The 14266-nt window shown below is 37.0% G+C and overlaps 1 protein-coding gene across 1 annotated transcript in view; it reads right to left on the bottom strand.

The window, feature by feature from the left end:
• The window catches only part of LOC104280050 (regulating synaptic membrane exocytosis protein 2-like), a gene marked incomplete at both ends in the record, with an annotated part of 41404 nt that overhangs the window by 11631 nt on the left and 15507 nt on the right, over positions 1 to 14266 (bottom strand). The window contains 3 exons of the mRNA XM_009877579.1: positions 1008 to 1161; positions 1718 to 1889; positions 4609 to 4739. Coding sequence (XP_009875881.1) covers positions 1008 to 1161; positions 1718 to 1889; positions 4609 to 4739 — 457 coding nt within the window. The remainder of the gene's footprint in view (positions 1 to 1007; positions 1162 to 1717; positions 1890 to 4608; positions 4740 to 14266) is intronic.

The following is a 14266-nucleotide window of genomic DNA, read 5'->3' on the forward strand; positions in this document are numbered from 1 at the left end:
GTCTGATAATGTATCTAACAATATTATGATATGGAGCATTTTAATCCTCCTCACCATCCAGTGCACAGACACAAAAACCACCAACTATTTGAAGTACCTTTATACAAGGGATTATTTAATAGAGAATCCACCGAGAACATAGGAAATAGCCAAGTTCGTTTGCATGGCTATGCACATCTACATTCCTGTGAGTTTGTGTGCACCGTATGTACACACGCACTCACATATAATGACCCAACCCCCCCTCTCCCGAATTCTTAGAAATAGTTTTTTGTTTGTTGAGGTTTTTCATTTCTTTTTTTTTAATACCAGTGCCAACTAATATTTTTATCAAGTTAATAGCTTTGTGTCACTGACATTACTGAACAGCTAAAATAGAGAAACAATGAAGTATTAAGGAAACAGATTTTGACCCTTTACTAATTCTCAGGTATCTATTTTAATTAGCATACTTTATACACTCTATTTTCAAATTATCTACTGATAATGTCAAACTACCATGGATCAAGTATACTAAGCCCTACAAAACAGAATTTTAAGAGAAATTTCATTTGTGAATGTAACCAGGTAAATAATATCAAAACAAGGCACCAGGCCATGTTACAAATTTAGCTATGTAGGATGCTAAACACAGTTCACTTCTAAGAAGTATGAGCTAATGAGAAAGATCCTGCACATTCACTTTTGGCTAAACAATGAAATGATAAATATAATACAGAAGATAGGACTTCGAGATAAAAGCAGCATATTGCAAAAGCCCAAGATAATTTACTGGAGCTCAAGAGTTGAACTTCGTAGTCTCATAAGAAAAAATGGTGTATTGCAGTGTTCAGTATAACATTCGTAGCACGCCCGATTCTCATCAGCAATCATAAATTATCTAATCAATGACAGCTACAAATCACCTACAAATTCTGTCAGCTTCCCATATAGAGGAATTTAATATACTTTACACAGTAATTCAAATAACCTGTTTATATACACAGTGTGTAAAACTAACAACCTACTTTGTAACCTCCGTGTGGGACTCTCGCCATGGAGTTGTCTGCGTGGCAAATATGGTGAGGGATGGGGAAGTGGCAATGAAGAGACATCGTGTGTTTGAAGTTTGTACCAATGAGGTTCATCATCTAGTAATGCTGTCTCTAACTCAATAAGAATCTAAAAAAGAAAAATGGTTAATAGTAGGAAAACATTACTTAACACAATACTTTAAAATAGATATGTTCCTATATTTTATTGCATTATTCTCTTCTTGTTAAGGACTTTGCCTGAAGTTGTATAAAAATACCGCACTTGGTCTGAAAGGAGTTCCTATGTCTTTCAGAACACTAAATATAGCAACAATCTCTCACTAAACCTTTATAACCTTATGAAAACCTTTGCAGCATTCAGGTATCTTGTTGCAAGTTAGTTAGCAACGTCCCAACATTTTTGGTAAAATACAACTGTGGATAATATGCATTGTAACAAACAATTCTAAAAGAAATTTAGAAACCATGTGCATGTTGTTACTACAACAGAACAAACACAGAAAGAATCTCATATCAGCATACTATGTGATATGTGATCACTACTTGTTTACTGCTAAGTAAGGACAAACAACAATTTTAAACAGTTTTGCTTTGTTATATTTAATAATTTTTAAAAAATACAGTATCCAGACATGAACATGTAAGCAACTGTGTTTCTATAAGAAACACAAATAATTTTTTACCTCTCCTAAAAATTCACTTTCTTCCTCTCGAACCCGTGCTTGGTCCCAAAGAGTAATTTCTAACATTCGTTCTCTGAACTCTCTCCGATGAACTGGAGAATAAATAAATGTCTGATTCCACTTAGGTTCCAATGTTTTCTTTACTGTTTTTGTTCTTCTTTTATTTTTATCACTGGAAAACAAATATTAAAAATGTGAAAAAAACACATTATGGTGTAATAAGTGTATCATGGAAACTTAAATCAGTAGTACATTTTTGTAGCATTATGAGCACTATAATATATGTCAGGATTAGTCCTTTATGACAAGTTCAGCATATATATTGAGGATAATTCATAACTTCATATTAAAAACTATAATCAGGAGTTTTACAGTTCATGTGCCCATTCCAATTTTAAGAAGTTCCCTGAAAAACAGAAATGTTTTCTTATGTTTGGTTTGGAAACAGAATCTTAAAAACCAAAATATACTTCCGCAAATGGAATTTCCAAGAGGCAGTGTGTGACAATAGAACATGCATGCAGAAAACACTGGGCATAGCACAAATCTGCATTTCAGGTGATCAAGCCAGCTGGGTCACTGAAGCTTCCAGCAGCTCACTCGTAAACTGCAGAGCCGAGGGAGCAGCTGTCCCACATGAAGGAATGGTCAGGGAGCTACAGGCAGTGCGGGGCCTTCTCCATAGGGTTTTCCTGACTAAGGGTTCCACAGCTGGGAAACAACGAGCCCGGAGAATAATCACATGCCTTTCTTTCCCAGCAACACTGGAAGGAATACTGATCTGAAAATAGCTCCCCAAATCCTTTGGGTCACCTCAAGGAACCACCCAGGTTGAAGGTGGATCTCCGTTACAAAGTTGGTCCTATGTTCTGGAATCCAGTGAAGTCTCCATGCAAGGCTGCCATGGCTCTCGCTCCAGGATGTTGTTGAAAGAAATTTTTCCTTGAAAGAATTAATATTTTCTGAGGGAAACAAGCTTGGCTGGAAAGCATCCATGCTGCTTCTATTGAGAATACTGACAAGAGTTCTCATAATAATTCTTAATTTTAAACCTATTGATTGCTGCATAAGGCAGCTATGGTGCTAATATTTGTGGATTTTTTAATATGGCAATGCAGATACTGTCTGTTTGCTAATATTTGCAAATGTAATATAGTTATTGTATTTCTGAACTGTTACTTAGAAACTGAATCAAAATATTAACTAAGAAATCATATTTTTAGACACACTGCTAAAATAAATAATGTAATTATTTCTATTACACTAAAGATTTGTTTACCCTCGAGAACTTTTCCAATGAAATTTGTTTAATCAAAGACAGTTCAGTATCTCCATCTAATTAAATGTTTGACTTATTTAAGTGTATTCTACCTGTAGCACGTTTCCTTCTGCTACACAAGAAATACATTATCTCCTAGCTTTTACCTCTAAGGAAAGGAAAATGAGTTTGCATGTCAGAAAAAACCCACAGTTTGGTAAGATAAATTGCTGATCCTTATATAAGTGATAAAAACCACATGTAATAAAAAGTTCTGAATACTTCACAAAAATGGGAAACACCAGTATAGCATAATAAAACTTTATGTTATGTAACTTATTGTATCTGTACACTGGAAAATATTTAATTAAATATTTTCCTTCCATGTATTTTTAGTTACTACAACCTATGTTGCAAAGCATTCTGAACACAGGCTTTTTTTTGTAGCTTTATTAATCTGGAAAAAGCAGATAAGATAACTCAAGCAGACCTGGTTCTCAGTTTAGTATAGCTTCAGCATCTCCAAACACAATATAGCAACTTGAATAAACTAAGAATCTAGTCCAATAGCTCAAATATTGGTGAGCCCAGGACATCCATTCAGAAACCCTTTTGTCATCGACAACATGGCAAATTATGCAGTCACAGAAAATATTCTTGTGAACATAGGGTATACAATGGAAGTGGAAAAATCAATGTCTTTCAAAATATTAAATAGCTTTAATTCCTGCTTTAGTCAATTGGTACTGGAGATAGTTAGCATCTTCCCCGTTTAGCTATTAGGAAAAGAAAAGCAAAGGATGTAAAAATATACACAGCAAAGCTACATCCCATTCTACAGATTCAGCAATTCACTTGTCTATCTTTTATATACTGAGTCAGGTTAAATCTTTTAATTATTTGGTTGATACACTACAACATAAAGCTAAACATGTTCCCCTACTGACACAAGCTGAGGAAATACCAATAAAAAAAATAGCCAACTGGGGAACACATTATGCCCTTCACCATATTATTCCACCACCTAAGTTAAAATGGCAGAAAATCATGGACTGAAAAATGATGAAGCTATTCAGGAACAAGGGTCTCTAAAAGCATATGCAATACTCGACCAGAGTAGTACCAGTCTTGTGCTTTAGGGGAGTTTTTCAAGGTGCATCTGGGAAGCCTGAATCCCCCTCAGCCTTAACTCACTTACACTGTGATATGAACACAGTGAGCTTCAGACACCAAACCTGCTACTGCTTTCTTGTGTGAAGGTGGGACAAACCAAACTGCTGGACTGATTAGTCCAGAAATCTAACATTGTAGCATTTTCTTTGGACTAGACAGGGATAACTGTCATAGAAAATATGTGCATTATCAGACACTAACAATATTCTTTACAAATAACAGATCTTCATGCAATTATGTATGTTTATCTTTTTTATTAGTATTTAACAAAATATCCAGTGAAAGTGACTTTGTGTTTAGTGTTCAAAGACACACCCCTGTTCCATAACATGTTCGATAAGGAAGCTCCAAGCCATAAGATGTTTCCACGTGTGTGTGACTAGTAAACTCAGCTGTGCATTCCATCTGCATATCAGACTAATTCTTACCCAAACGTTGCTTTTGTTTATGTTCACCCTACCTTCTGTCTGGAAGAAAGTATATTTTAACATAAGGATTCCTTGGTCTCCCGTCTTCCCTGGAAGGAAGATCCTTTGCTCCCAATATTGTCACTATTAGCTGATGACCAACCTTGTCATACCACAGTTTTATCTGTAATGAGAAAATATTAATCAGTGAACTCATTTCTACAACAAATAAGCATATCAATCTTTAACATCAATTTTGCTCATAAGCTTCTATTTATATTGGTTACTTACACAGAAAATGACATGTTCTTTGTATTTATGACAAAGTATAAAAAGAAATTAAATCTATAATAACTTCCGCATGTAGCAGGAGTTAGTATGTTTTAAAAATCCTGTAAAATAAGTACATTATTTCATACTAATTGTTTTTCACATGATGCTCTGGTTAGGATTATTCTCTCTTGGGAGTGGTATTGTATTACTGATGTATGGTATTCATAAATACATATTCTAAGGAGTTAATGCACAATGAATGAATGAGTATTTCATGTCCTGTTGTGCTGGAAAGACTATGCAATAAGACCACAGATATATTCAAATATCTAAGTGTCTTTCAAGATGTAGACTTATGCTGAAATCATATAAGCCCTCCAGAAATTGTAAGAGAGGGAGGCTCAGTAGTCCAAACCTCTCCACAGTCCAACTCAGCAACAACAAGGCAAAAACTACTATTACTTTGCTGTAGAAATTATTATTAATGAGTCTTAGACTTGGTCTACTATCCTTTTTTACTGCAGTCATTAGAAGCTGCTATTTAGCTATTTCAGTTTGAATACTATAGCTGCAAATACATTATTCAAGGAGAGGAAATACCTATTTTAGAGCAGTCATTGTGGAAGGGGGAAATGATGCATTAAGATAGAGCAAAGCTTTCCAAATAGCCAGGTAGTCATGACATGGTGGTACCACCACGGGATCAATAACTACAGCTGACAGAGGAGGCTCTCTTCATGGAGAGTTTGTCTGAGACAAACTAGGGCATTTAAAGGAAATGCTGTTCCTGCCTGAACTTAAGGGAATAAAAGAGGATAATACCCAAGTCCTAACCAAGCAGTGCACCCTTAGGGATGAATACACCCTAGCTAAGATAAACATAACCACTTCCACTTTCTGTGGAACCATCTCAAGTCATTTCATACACAAGGTCTCCATCTGCTGTCACAGCTACTCATCTTCAGCATTTCAGTCACTTAAAGAAAGGTCTTGATGCAATTCTCAAGACTTTTGACCCACCAACAAGAGGCTGATTTAGCTTTCTTAATACTTTGGTAATTCAGATTACACTAAGACACATCAACTCAATCCGTGGTGGAAGTGTACTCCTTACTTCTCCATTGCTTTAGCTCTTGCAACTCCTGCAGCTACCAACCAACAGTGTTTAAATAGATATTAAAAAGGAGAGGATATCTGTCCTCTACAACCATGTTGTTGGCCCTACTGACTATTGGCTGGCCTCTGCTGACTTTATAGGTTTCTGGTACCAACAGTTATAGAGCTCTATAGCTACTAAAGTAGAAAACTGTGTGAGAGAAATTATCCTTAAGGTATATATTTAATATAGTGCTAGATGCTGTTCCTACATTCCTGCAAATGAAGTGACTTTGGCAGTATTTTTTCTAAACTGAGAATTATCTGAAGTACTAGGTAACTTCATCTAGCTTCAGATCACAAGTATAAAGCTGCACCAACTGTATGAATCCAAAGCAAAGCTTTAATGACTTCTGAAGTGCAAGTCAACTTAAATGTTCTCTGACACTGTATGCATCCATCTGCAGGCATCCTTTGGAGCCCTTGATCAAAGGACAGACTTAGCAAGTCCCATACCCCAAGGGGAGTAGCACTGAAGACAATCTTTTTGATCTGCTTTTTTGGGGAAAAGTTGTTCTTGGTTAAGCAGAATGCAACCTATTTGTGATCAAGATACAATCACAAACTGTCTGTGACATGGGTGCCAAAAATATAACCAGAATTATGCATTCATATTCAGGACAAATTATTTCATAGAAGCATAGAATTGTCAGGGTTGGAAGGGACCTATAAGATCATCTAGTTCCAAACCCCTACCATGGGCAGGGACATCCTCTACTAGACCATGTTGCCCAGAGTTCCATCCAGCCTGGCCTTAAAAGTTCCAGGGATGGGGCTTACACCACCTCTCCGGGCAACCTATGTCAGTGTCTCACCACCCTCATGAAGAACTTCTTCCTGAGGTCCAGTCTAAACCGATCCACTTCTAGCTTCAGTCCATTCCCCCTAGTCCTATCACTATCCGACATCCTAAAAAGCCCCTCATCAGCTTTCTTGTAGGCCCCCTTGAGATACTGGAAGGCCACAATAAGGTCTCCTTGGAGCTTTCTTTTCTCCAGACTGAACAGCCCTAACTCTCTCAGTCTGTCCTAATAGGAGAGGTGCTCCAGCCCTCTGATCATCCTTGTGGCCCTTCTCTGGACACGCTGCAGCACGTCCATAACTTTCTTGTGCTGTGGGCTCCGGAACTGGACGCCCTCGACCTGCTGGTCATGCACCTCTTGATGCAGCCCAGGATATGATTGGCTTTCTGGGCTACAAGTGCACATCGACGGCTCATGGTGAGCTTCTCGTCCATCAGTACTCCCAAGTCCTTTTCTTCAGGGCTGCTCTCAAGCCAGTCACTGCCCAGCCTATATCAGTGCTTGGGATTGCCCCAACCCTGATGGTGGACCTTTCATGAAATCATAGAATGTGCTGGGTTGGAAGGGATCTTTAAAGGTCATCTAGACCAACTCCTCTTGCAGTGAGCCAAGACATCTTTAACTAGATCAGGTTGCTCAGAGCCCCATCAAGCCTGATCTTGAATGTCTCCAAGGACAGAGCCTCCACCACCTCTCTGGGCAACATGCTCCAGTCCTCCATCACCCTCACAGTAAAGAACTTTTTCCTAATACCTAATCTAAATCTACCCTGCTCTAGTTTAAAACCACTGTCCCACATCCTACACAGCCTTGTAAACAGTCCCTCTCCAGCTTTCCTGTAGCCCCTTTCAGGTACTGGAAAGCTGCTGTAAGGTCTCCTCGGAGCCTTCTCTTCTCCAGACTGAACAACCCTAACTCTCTCAGTCTTCATAGGCTCCAGCCCTTTGATCATATTTGTGGGCTCCTCTGGACCCGCTCCAATAGGTCCGTGTCCCTCTGGTGTTGAGGACTCTAGAGCTGGAAACATTACTCCAAGTGAAGTCTCACGAGAGCAGAGTAGAGGGGCAGAATCACCTCTCTCGATCTGCTGGCCACACTTCTTTTGATGCACCCCAGGATGCAGTTGGCCTTCTGGGCTACAAGTGCACATCGTTGGCTCATGTCCAGCTTTTCATCCACCAGTACACTCAAGTCCTTTTCTGCAGGGCTTCTCTCTATCCGTTCAACTCTCAGCCTGTATTGATAATGAGGATTGCCCCAACCCAGGTGCAGGACCTTGCACCTGGCCTTGTTGAACCTCATGAGGTTCACACTGACCCACTTCTTCAGCTTGTCCAGGTACCTCCGGAGGACATCTCATTCTTCTGACATGTTGACCACACCAGAAGCTTGGCATCACTTTCATCACTGTATCTGATTTCTTCATTATATTTGTTTCAGACAAAATTTTTGCAGGAAAACTTCACTCAAAATGCTTGGATAATAACTCTAAGCAGAAAGTTAAATTATCGGATGCCATTTCTTTGAGATCTCCGTTTTGCAACAAGAACCCAAATTTACATTGGTTTATACCTTCTAGTTTTCTCTTGATGCCTTGAAAAAAAAAAAAGGAGAAACTTGTACACAATAGGCATATTTCCCCTGCGATTCTCTGTAATTTCGCTTGTTGCAGAAAAGGTCAGGAGGCAGAATTATGACCAGAAGGCTCTTTCTATCCTGTGTTCAGACCGCTAGCACTCCAATATATAGCACAGGCATTTGTGACTCTTTGTATGCAAAGAGAAGAAAGGAAGAAACAGGGAGTAAGAGAAGGGAGAAAGAACCTGGTAGAGGGGATGATGAGATTACATTCTCATGGAGTAAGAAGAAGGAACAAATCAGAAACTGCTTTAGAATTACTGGAAAAATACAGGATACAGAATCTTTCTAGGTGAAACACAGGAAGAAGGAGCCACTAATGTCAGGTACCATAACAAAACAGAGAGCAAAACGAGACTGAATGACAGAAATGGAATGAAGTAACAAAAGAACCAGCCATTCTGTAAGTGCCACTCAATATGTCACACAGAGAGACTGGGATGAAAGAAAATCTGACAAGAAAACAAGGCAGGAAACTAGAAAGTAAAATGTAAAACAAGGAGTTAGACTAGCATATGAAACCTTGAAAATGAATTTGAGAATAAGACTGATCTAATTCTGACTCTCTTGTGCACAAATATTATGACAATATTTGAATGGTATGGTATCTTTCCTTCAAAAATAATTTCACAAGGAGAGTCAAGGTGCAGTCCAAGAGGATTAGATTCCATTCCTTCCTCTTTCCCAGAGCTCTTATGTATGTATCAAGGGGTGGCTCACGTAAAATATTTCAAGAGACATTTACAAATCGCATGTTCTTAATTGTCTGTGAGCCTAGCAGAAGATCCTGGAGCCTGATTAGTAGTGCTAAGTAAAGCATTGGAATTGAAGTCTGAGGTGTGTTATTCCTGGACAGAAGACGATTGTCTCAGACTCCAATCATTGTTTCTCAATTCTTAATCAATAAATGCAGGACAATCCTACTAACCCACATAGAATACTATATATATTTTATGTTATGAAATAAACATGTGATAGCACATGTACTACAGAAAAGTTGATGTGAAATTAATTTTTTTCTATTATAGCTCTGTGGAGTTATATGCAGAAAAGATTCCTAACACCAAAAAAAAGTGAAGAATATTGAATTATCCAAACCATAGGCTGAAAGTCCCACAAGAATGTAAAGGTGTGATGCTCAGCACTGGAAGACTTAAGGAGATGTCTGACAGAGCAGAATCTACAAGTTCTCCATTCAGCTGTTTTTTACACACGCAGGAACGACACTTTTAAAAACTCAGAACATCTAAGAAACTGTGACGTTGCAATCCTGGTCTAAATGAAGGAAGAGGAAAGCTAAAATTACAACACAAAAAATACGCTTTAGGAAAACCATGCTGGCTGATGCTCATGTGGAGGCTAACATCTGTAGAAAACTTCTTGAATATGACTTTGTCTACCTAAGTAACTTAGGATGTAGGCATCTAAAATTCACTTAGTGATTCAATATGAATGCTTTCTAACGATCCTTCCATATAGTGTTGAAGTCCTGGAAACGTACTTGTCACACATGCTTGTCACACACATGCTCCCTAGGCCCCTTTCCTAGGCAGTTGTGAACCTAATCCTTGACTAAATGTCCACTGTAACCTACATTTAGCCACAGGGGCATCTAATTTCAATGTATACTGAAGTTGTGAGATGGTCTGTTATCCAGAGAGTGGTGTATCTGCTGCACTCCTGGAGACAGGCTTCCTGACTTTTCTGCAGTCTGGTGATCATCAGAAGGGAATCATCAGCGGAGGGGAGAGAGATGAGAGTGTGGTCCCAGATTTGTAGGATTCTTTCTGGTTTTTAATCAACAGTGGACTAACACAAGATCAATACACATTCTGGATAGCACTTTCAGAGTCTGCTACACTCAAATTAGGCTTTCTTTGCTCTCACCACACAGTTTTATTCCCAGTCACACAGTGTTTCAGTTTCAGATGAGACTTCACACTCCAGAGAAGAAAGGGATGTGCAACAGCTTGATGATAAAGGCAATTCTCTGGTAGGGCTCAAACCACAGCTTTTAGTCTCATCTTAACTAGAAATTTTATTCAGAGCACTGAATGAGTTCTAAGTAATAATGTAATTAGGACCTATACTTGAATATATATGCATAAGTGAAATCAGTTAAGAAATTCTAGATTATATTATTATTGCCACTTCCTATATTCCTATCTTATGAATGCTTAACTACGCAATTCTAATGTGGTTTTGTGTACAGCACATAAAGACACATCATATTTTAAGTGACAACTTTAGATTTAAAAACAGAGAATATTTGAAGTTTTTAATTCTGTGCTGCATTTTATTTCTTTTTTTGTTATGTGAGAGTTTCTACAGAAATCTCATGGAAGAGAGATAAAACTAGTGCCACTGGGAAAGACTGCCTGCCCTGGAGCTTGATTTCTACCACCACACCCTATTCAAACACCACTGTCTTTGAGAGACAGCTGGCCAGGGATTTTTCTTCTTCTGTTGGACATTATAATCTGTCATGTACCCTACATATCTGTTTATTAGTGTAATGTTTTGAAAGTGAGATACTACTTTGCTTTCTTACATTATTCTGAAACAAGAGATACACTAGAAAATAAAATTCTCAGTTTATTTTGAGTTAAGCTTATGTAGATGCAGAAACTGCCCTGGGGTGGTAAAGTCTCCAGTGTAGCTGAGCTGAGCTTTGGATGTCATTAATGTACCTCTAACAAATCCTGACTACTGAGGGTTGCTACACCAAACTATTATTGCTGTCTGATATGCTGGGAAAAATATAACAAAAGGCTGTCAAATTGAAGAGCTTCTAGGATATGAAGGCCAAAAAATTATGAAGATATTTAGGCTGCCCTAAATCTAGATTTCTTCTTAATTCTTTTAATGGTTTCATTTTAATTACAATAATCCCAAATAGACACATGCATATATTTTTACACATGGTCAAGTACACTGATGTTCTATATTAAAGCAAAAAGGATGCCTGAATTTTTTGAAGCTGGGAAAAAACAGTGGTTTTATAGCAACTCTGACTCAAAAGGAGGCTTCACCAAGTGAACAAGAGATACTGCATGGAAAACACAAATTTAAGAACAAAATACTCCCTACAAAGATATTGCAAAGCATCTACTCTGTAAGTTAGAAAATTGCTAGTATGCTAAACTGAATTTAAAAGGTCAGGAAATAAATATACTGTATTCCAAGAACTGTAGAATTATTTTAAGTTCAGGGGAAGGGTGCACGGTAGCAAAAAAAGAAAATTGAGTGGGTTTCTTCCCAATAAAATAATAATGATGGGGTTTAAATCATCCAGTGACAGAAGAGCTAGAAAGTGAGAGGAATGACATGGAGTGAAGTGTGGAAGAGGAACTTGTGCCAGAATCTGGGACAGTTATCACCAGGATCAGTTTCTGACTAACAAGTAAAGAAGATGCAAGCAAGACTAAAGATGTGCATTTCCTGTTGAGAGCAATGAAACAAATAGGTGTAAGCAGAATGTTTGGAGATCTTCATTCTCCAATTCTACAGACACAGCTATACCACAGCCCACAATGTAATGTATATTTCCTGACAACCATAAACAACAGCTCAGAGCTGAGTTAGCTAATTTCTCATGCCAAAAAGTAACCAGAGTTGTGCATCCATGCTGCACTGCTTCTAAAACCCTTATGTAAATATAACTAGAGAATTTCTGTTCTTCTCCACAGCCTGGCTTGTAAACATGTCTTAAATTAATTCATTTTAAACTATCTATCATCCCTACTAAAAGTATGCAGATGAGGGACTTTTTTCAGTCTAGTTGTAAAGAAGCTGCCAAGGTCGTAAGCTTGAGTTCTTCAGAAGCTTGTCACAAACATGTTTAACTTTGATTGTTACCAAACTCGTCAAAAAACCGTTAGAGAGGTCCACAATGACTCCACAGATATTGTGCAGAAACCAAACTGGGGCTAAAGATAATTCTTATCTACAGTTTAAAAAGTAATCCAACCAGAGGTGAGGGAGTAAAGCTCATACACATTCACCCCTTGCTGGATATTCTCTATCAAGCAACGCACTTGTTTTGTTTTCTTAAACTGCTACCATAATCATTTGGTCAAAGAACTATTTCCATTAGAGGATATTAGTCTAAGTAGAACTGATGATTTTTATGTCTATTTCTTTGTTTTATATAATGTGATTAAAATAAGAGATTACTGTAGACACATTAGTTCTACACTACAGTATCTCATTAAACATGCAGGTTTCAAGCAGACATTTCCTTTTTAAATTGAACAATCAATTGTCATAAAATTTCTTAATTTATTTCACACATATCTAAAAAGAAAATAAGTGTTAAAAGACTACTTATGTCATACAGCTTTATGAACTACTTAACAACTCCTCATTGAATTTGTACCCCTCTGATTTCATTACCATGAGCAGAAGTCAACTTTCTTCATCATGCTAAAGAATGTTTTAAATTTTTATACAAGCCAGTTTATGTGAGTAGCACATAGTAATATTTTAACTGAAAACAATATTATGAAGACATTATTTTTTTTTAACCTCATTTTTTTTCTTGGATTCTTGTAAGGACTACTCATGGGAAATAATGTATTGTGAAAAAACGTGACTCATAACCCAACCATTTCCTACAGTCTTATTTAGAATTCCTTTATAAATAAATGTCTCATCTTTTTTCCATTACAATATGAAATTTAGTAATTTCATTCTGATTACTTAGATCATCCTTTACATCTTTCCTTCAACAATTGATTAAACAAGAGAAACATTTATACAGCTCCTACACAAAAAATTAACATCACAATAATAACATTTTGAAAGAAAGGCAGATAATATTCTATTTACAAAAAAAACTGAAAAACATGCAGCAAAGCAAGATAAGCACTGTATTATATTAGTAAAACCTAGATTTGCATTAATCTACAGTACCTTAGGAGTTTCCTAATGAAAAAAGGCAAACAACTTGTACCTAAAGAGAATATCAAAGCTAAATGAATTCAGTAACACAATAGGAGAATTCATCTCTATTTAAATAGAGTTTTAGTTATTTTGACGTACTTTCAAAATACTGAAACCAAGCCTCAAATACAGGAAATTTGTTTCTTAAGACAAGGTACAAATTTTTTGCCTGTCTTCCACTCAAAGCACTACCATTACTTGGAAAATGCAAAAAAAGGATGTGTTAAGTAATGATAATGAATGATTTAAAGAGACATTAATCTTTATATAATGACCTCAAGCACAAAATTATTTATTTCTTATACAGTACACACATTTTGTAAATGGGATGCATAGCCATCATCAGTATTGAAACCTGTGTGAGTTTAATATCGGGTAAACAGGAAAAAAAACCTAGTTGTCTCTTTAAATTTTAATTTAATATTTTAACCCTCATGCAGAATTTTACAAGCTGCTCACAAGATGACATGAAACTCGTTAATATGGCTTAAAGCAACACACTGAATATATGGGAAAACGGACTAATGTAACGTTTTCCTACTATGCATTTTCCATAACAAACAAAAGAAAAAAACCACAACTTTAGTTTCTGTCAGGCAGACGAAGTCTTTACCTGAACCCTAGGAACAAAAGGCGTTGTTCTTCTACTAAGGCTTTGGCTCTGGTAAGCAAAATTAAAGAAAAAGCAATAAAACAAAACCAAAAAGGACAACACGCTGGAAACTAAAAGACCAAAAGTAAAAACAAAGACACACAACTATTACTTTAAACACAGATTTACACCACCAACATATTTATCTAACACAAAGTATTTTAAATGCAAATGCATAAATTAAATCAACAAATCTGTTATCAATACCCTATGATGGAAAATCCAGTCTTAGGGAAGTCAGCAGGA

Source organism: Apaloderma vittatum, unplaced genomic scaffold (assembly GCF_000703405.1).
Source record: "Apaloderma vittatum isolate BGI_N311 unplaced genomic scaffold, ASM70340v1 scaffold7521, whole genome shotgun sequence".
Taxonomy (NCBI): Eukaryota; Metazoa; Chordata; class Aves; order Trogoniformes; family Trogonidae; genus Apaloderma; species Apaloderma vittatum.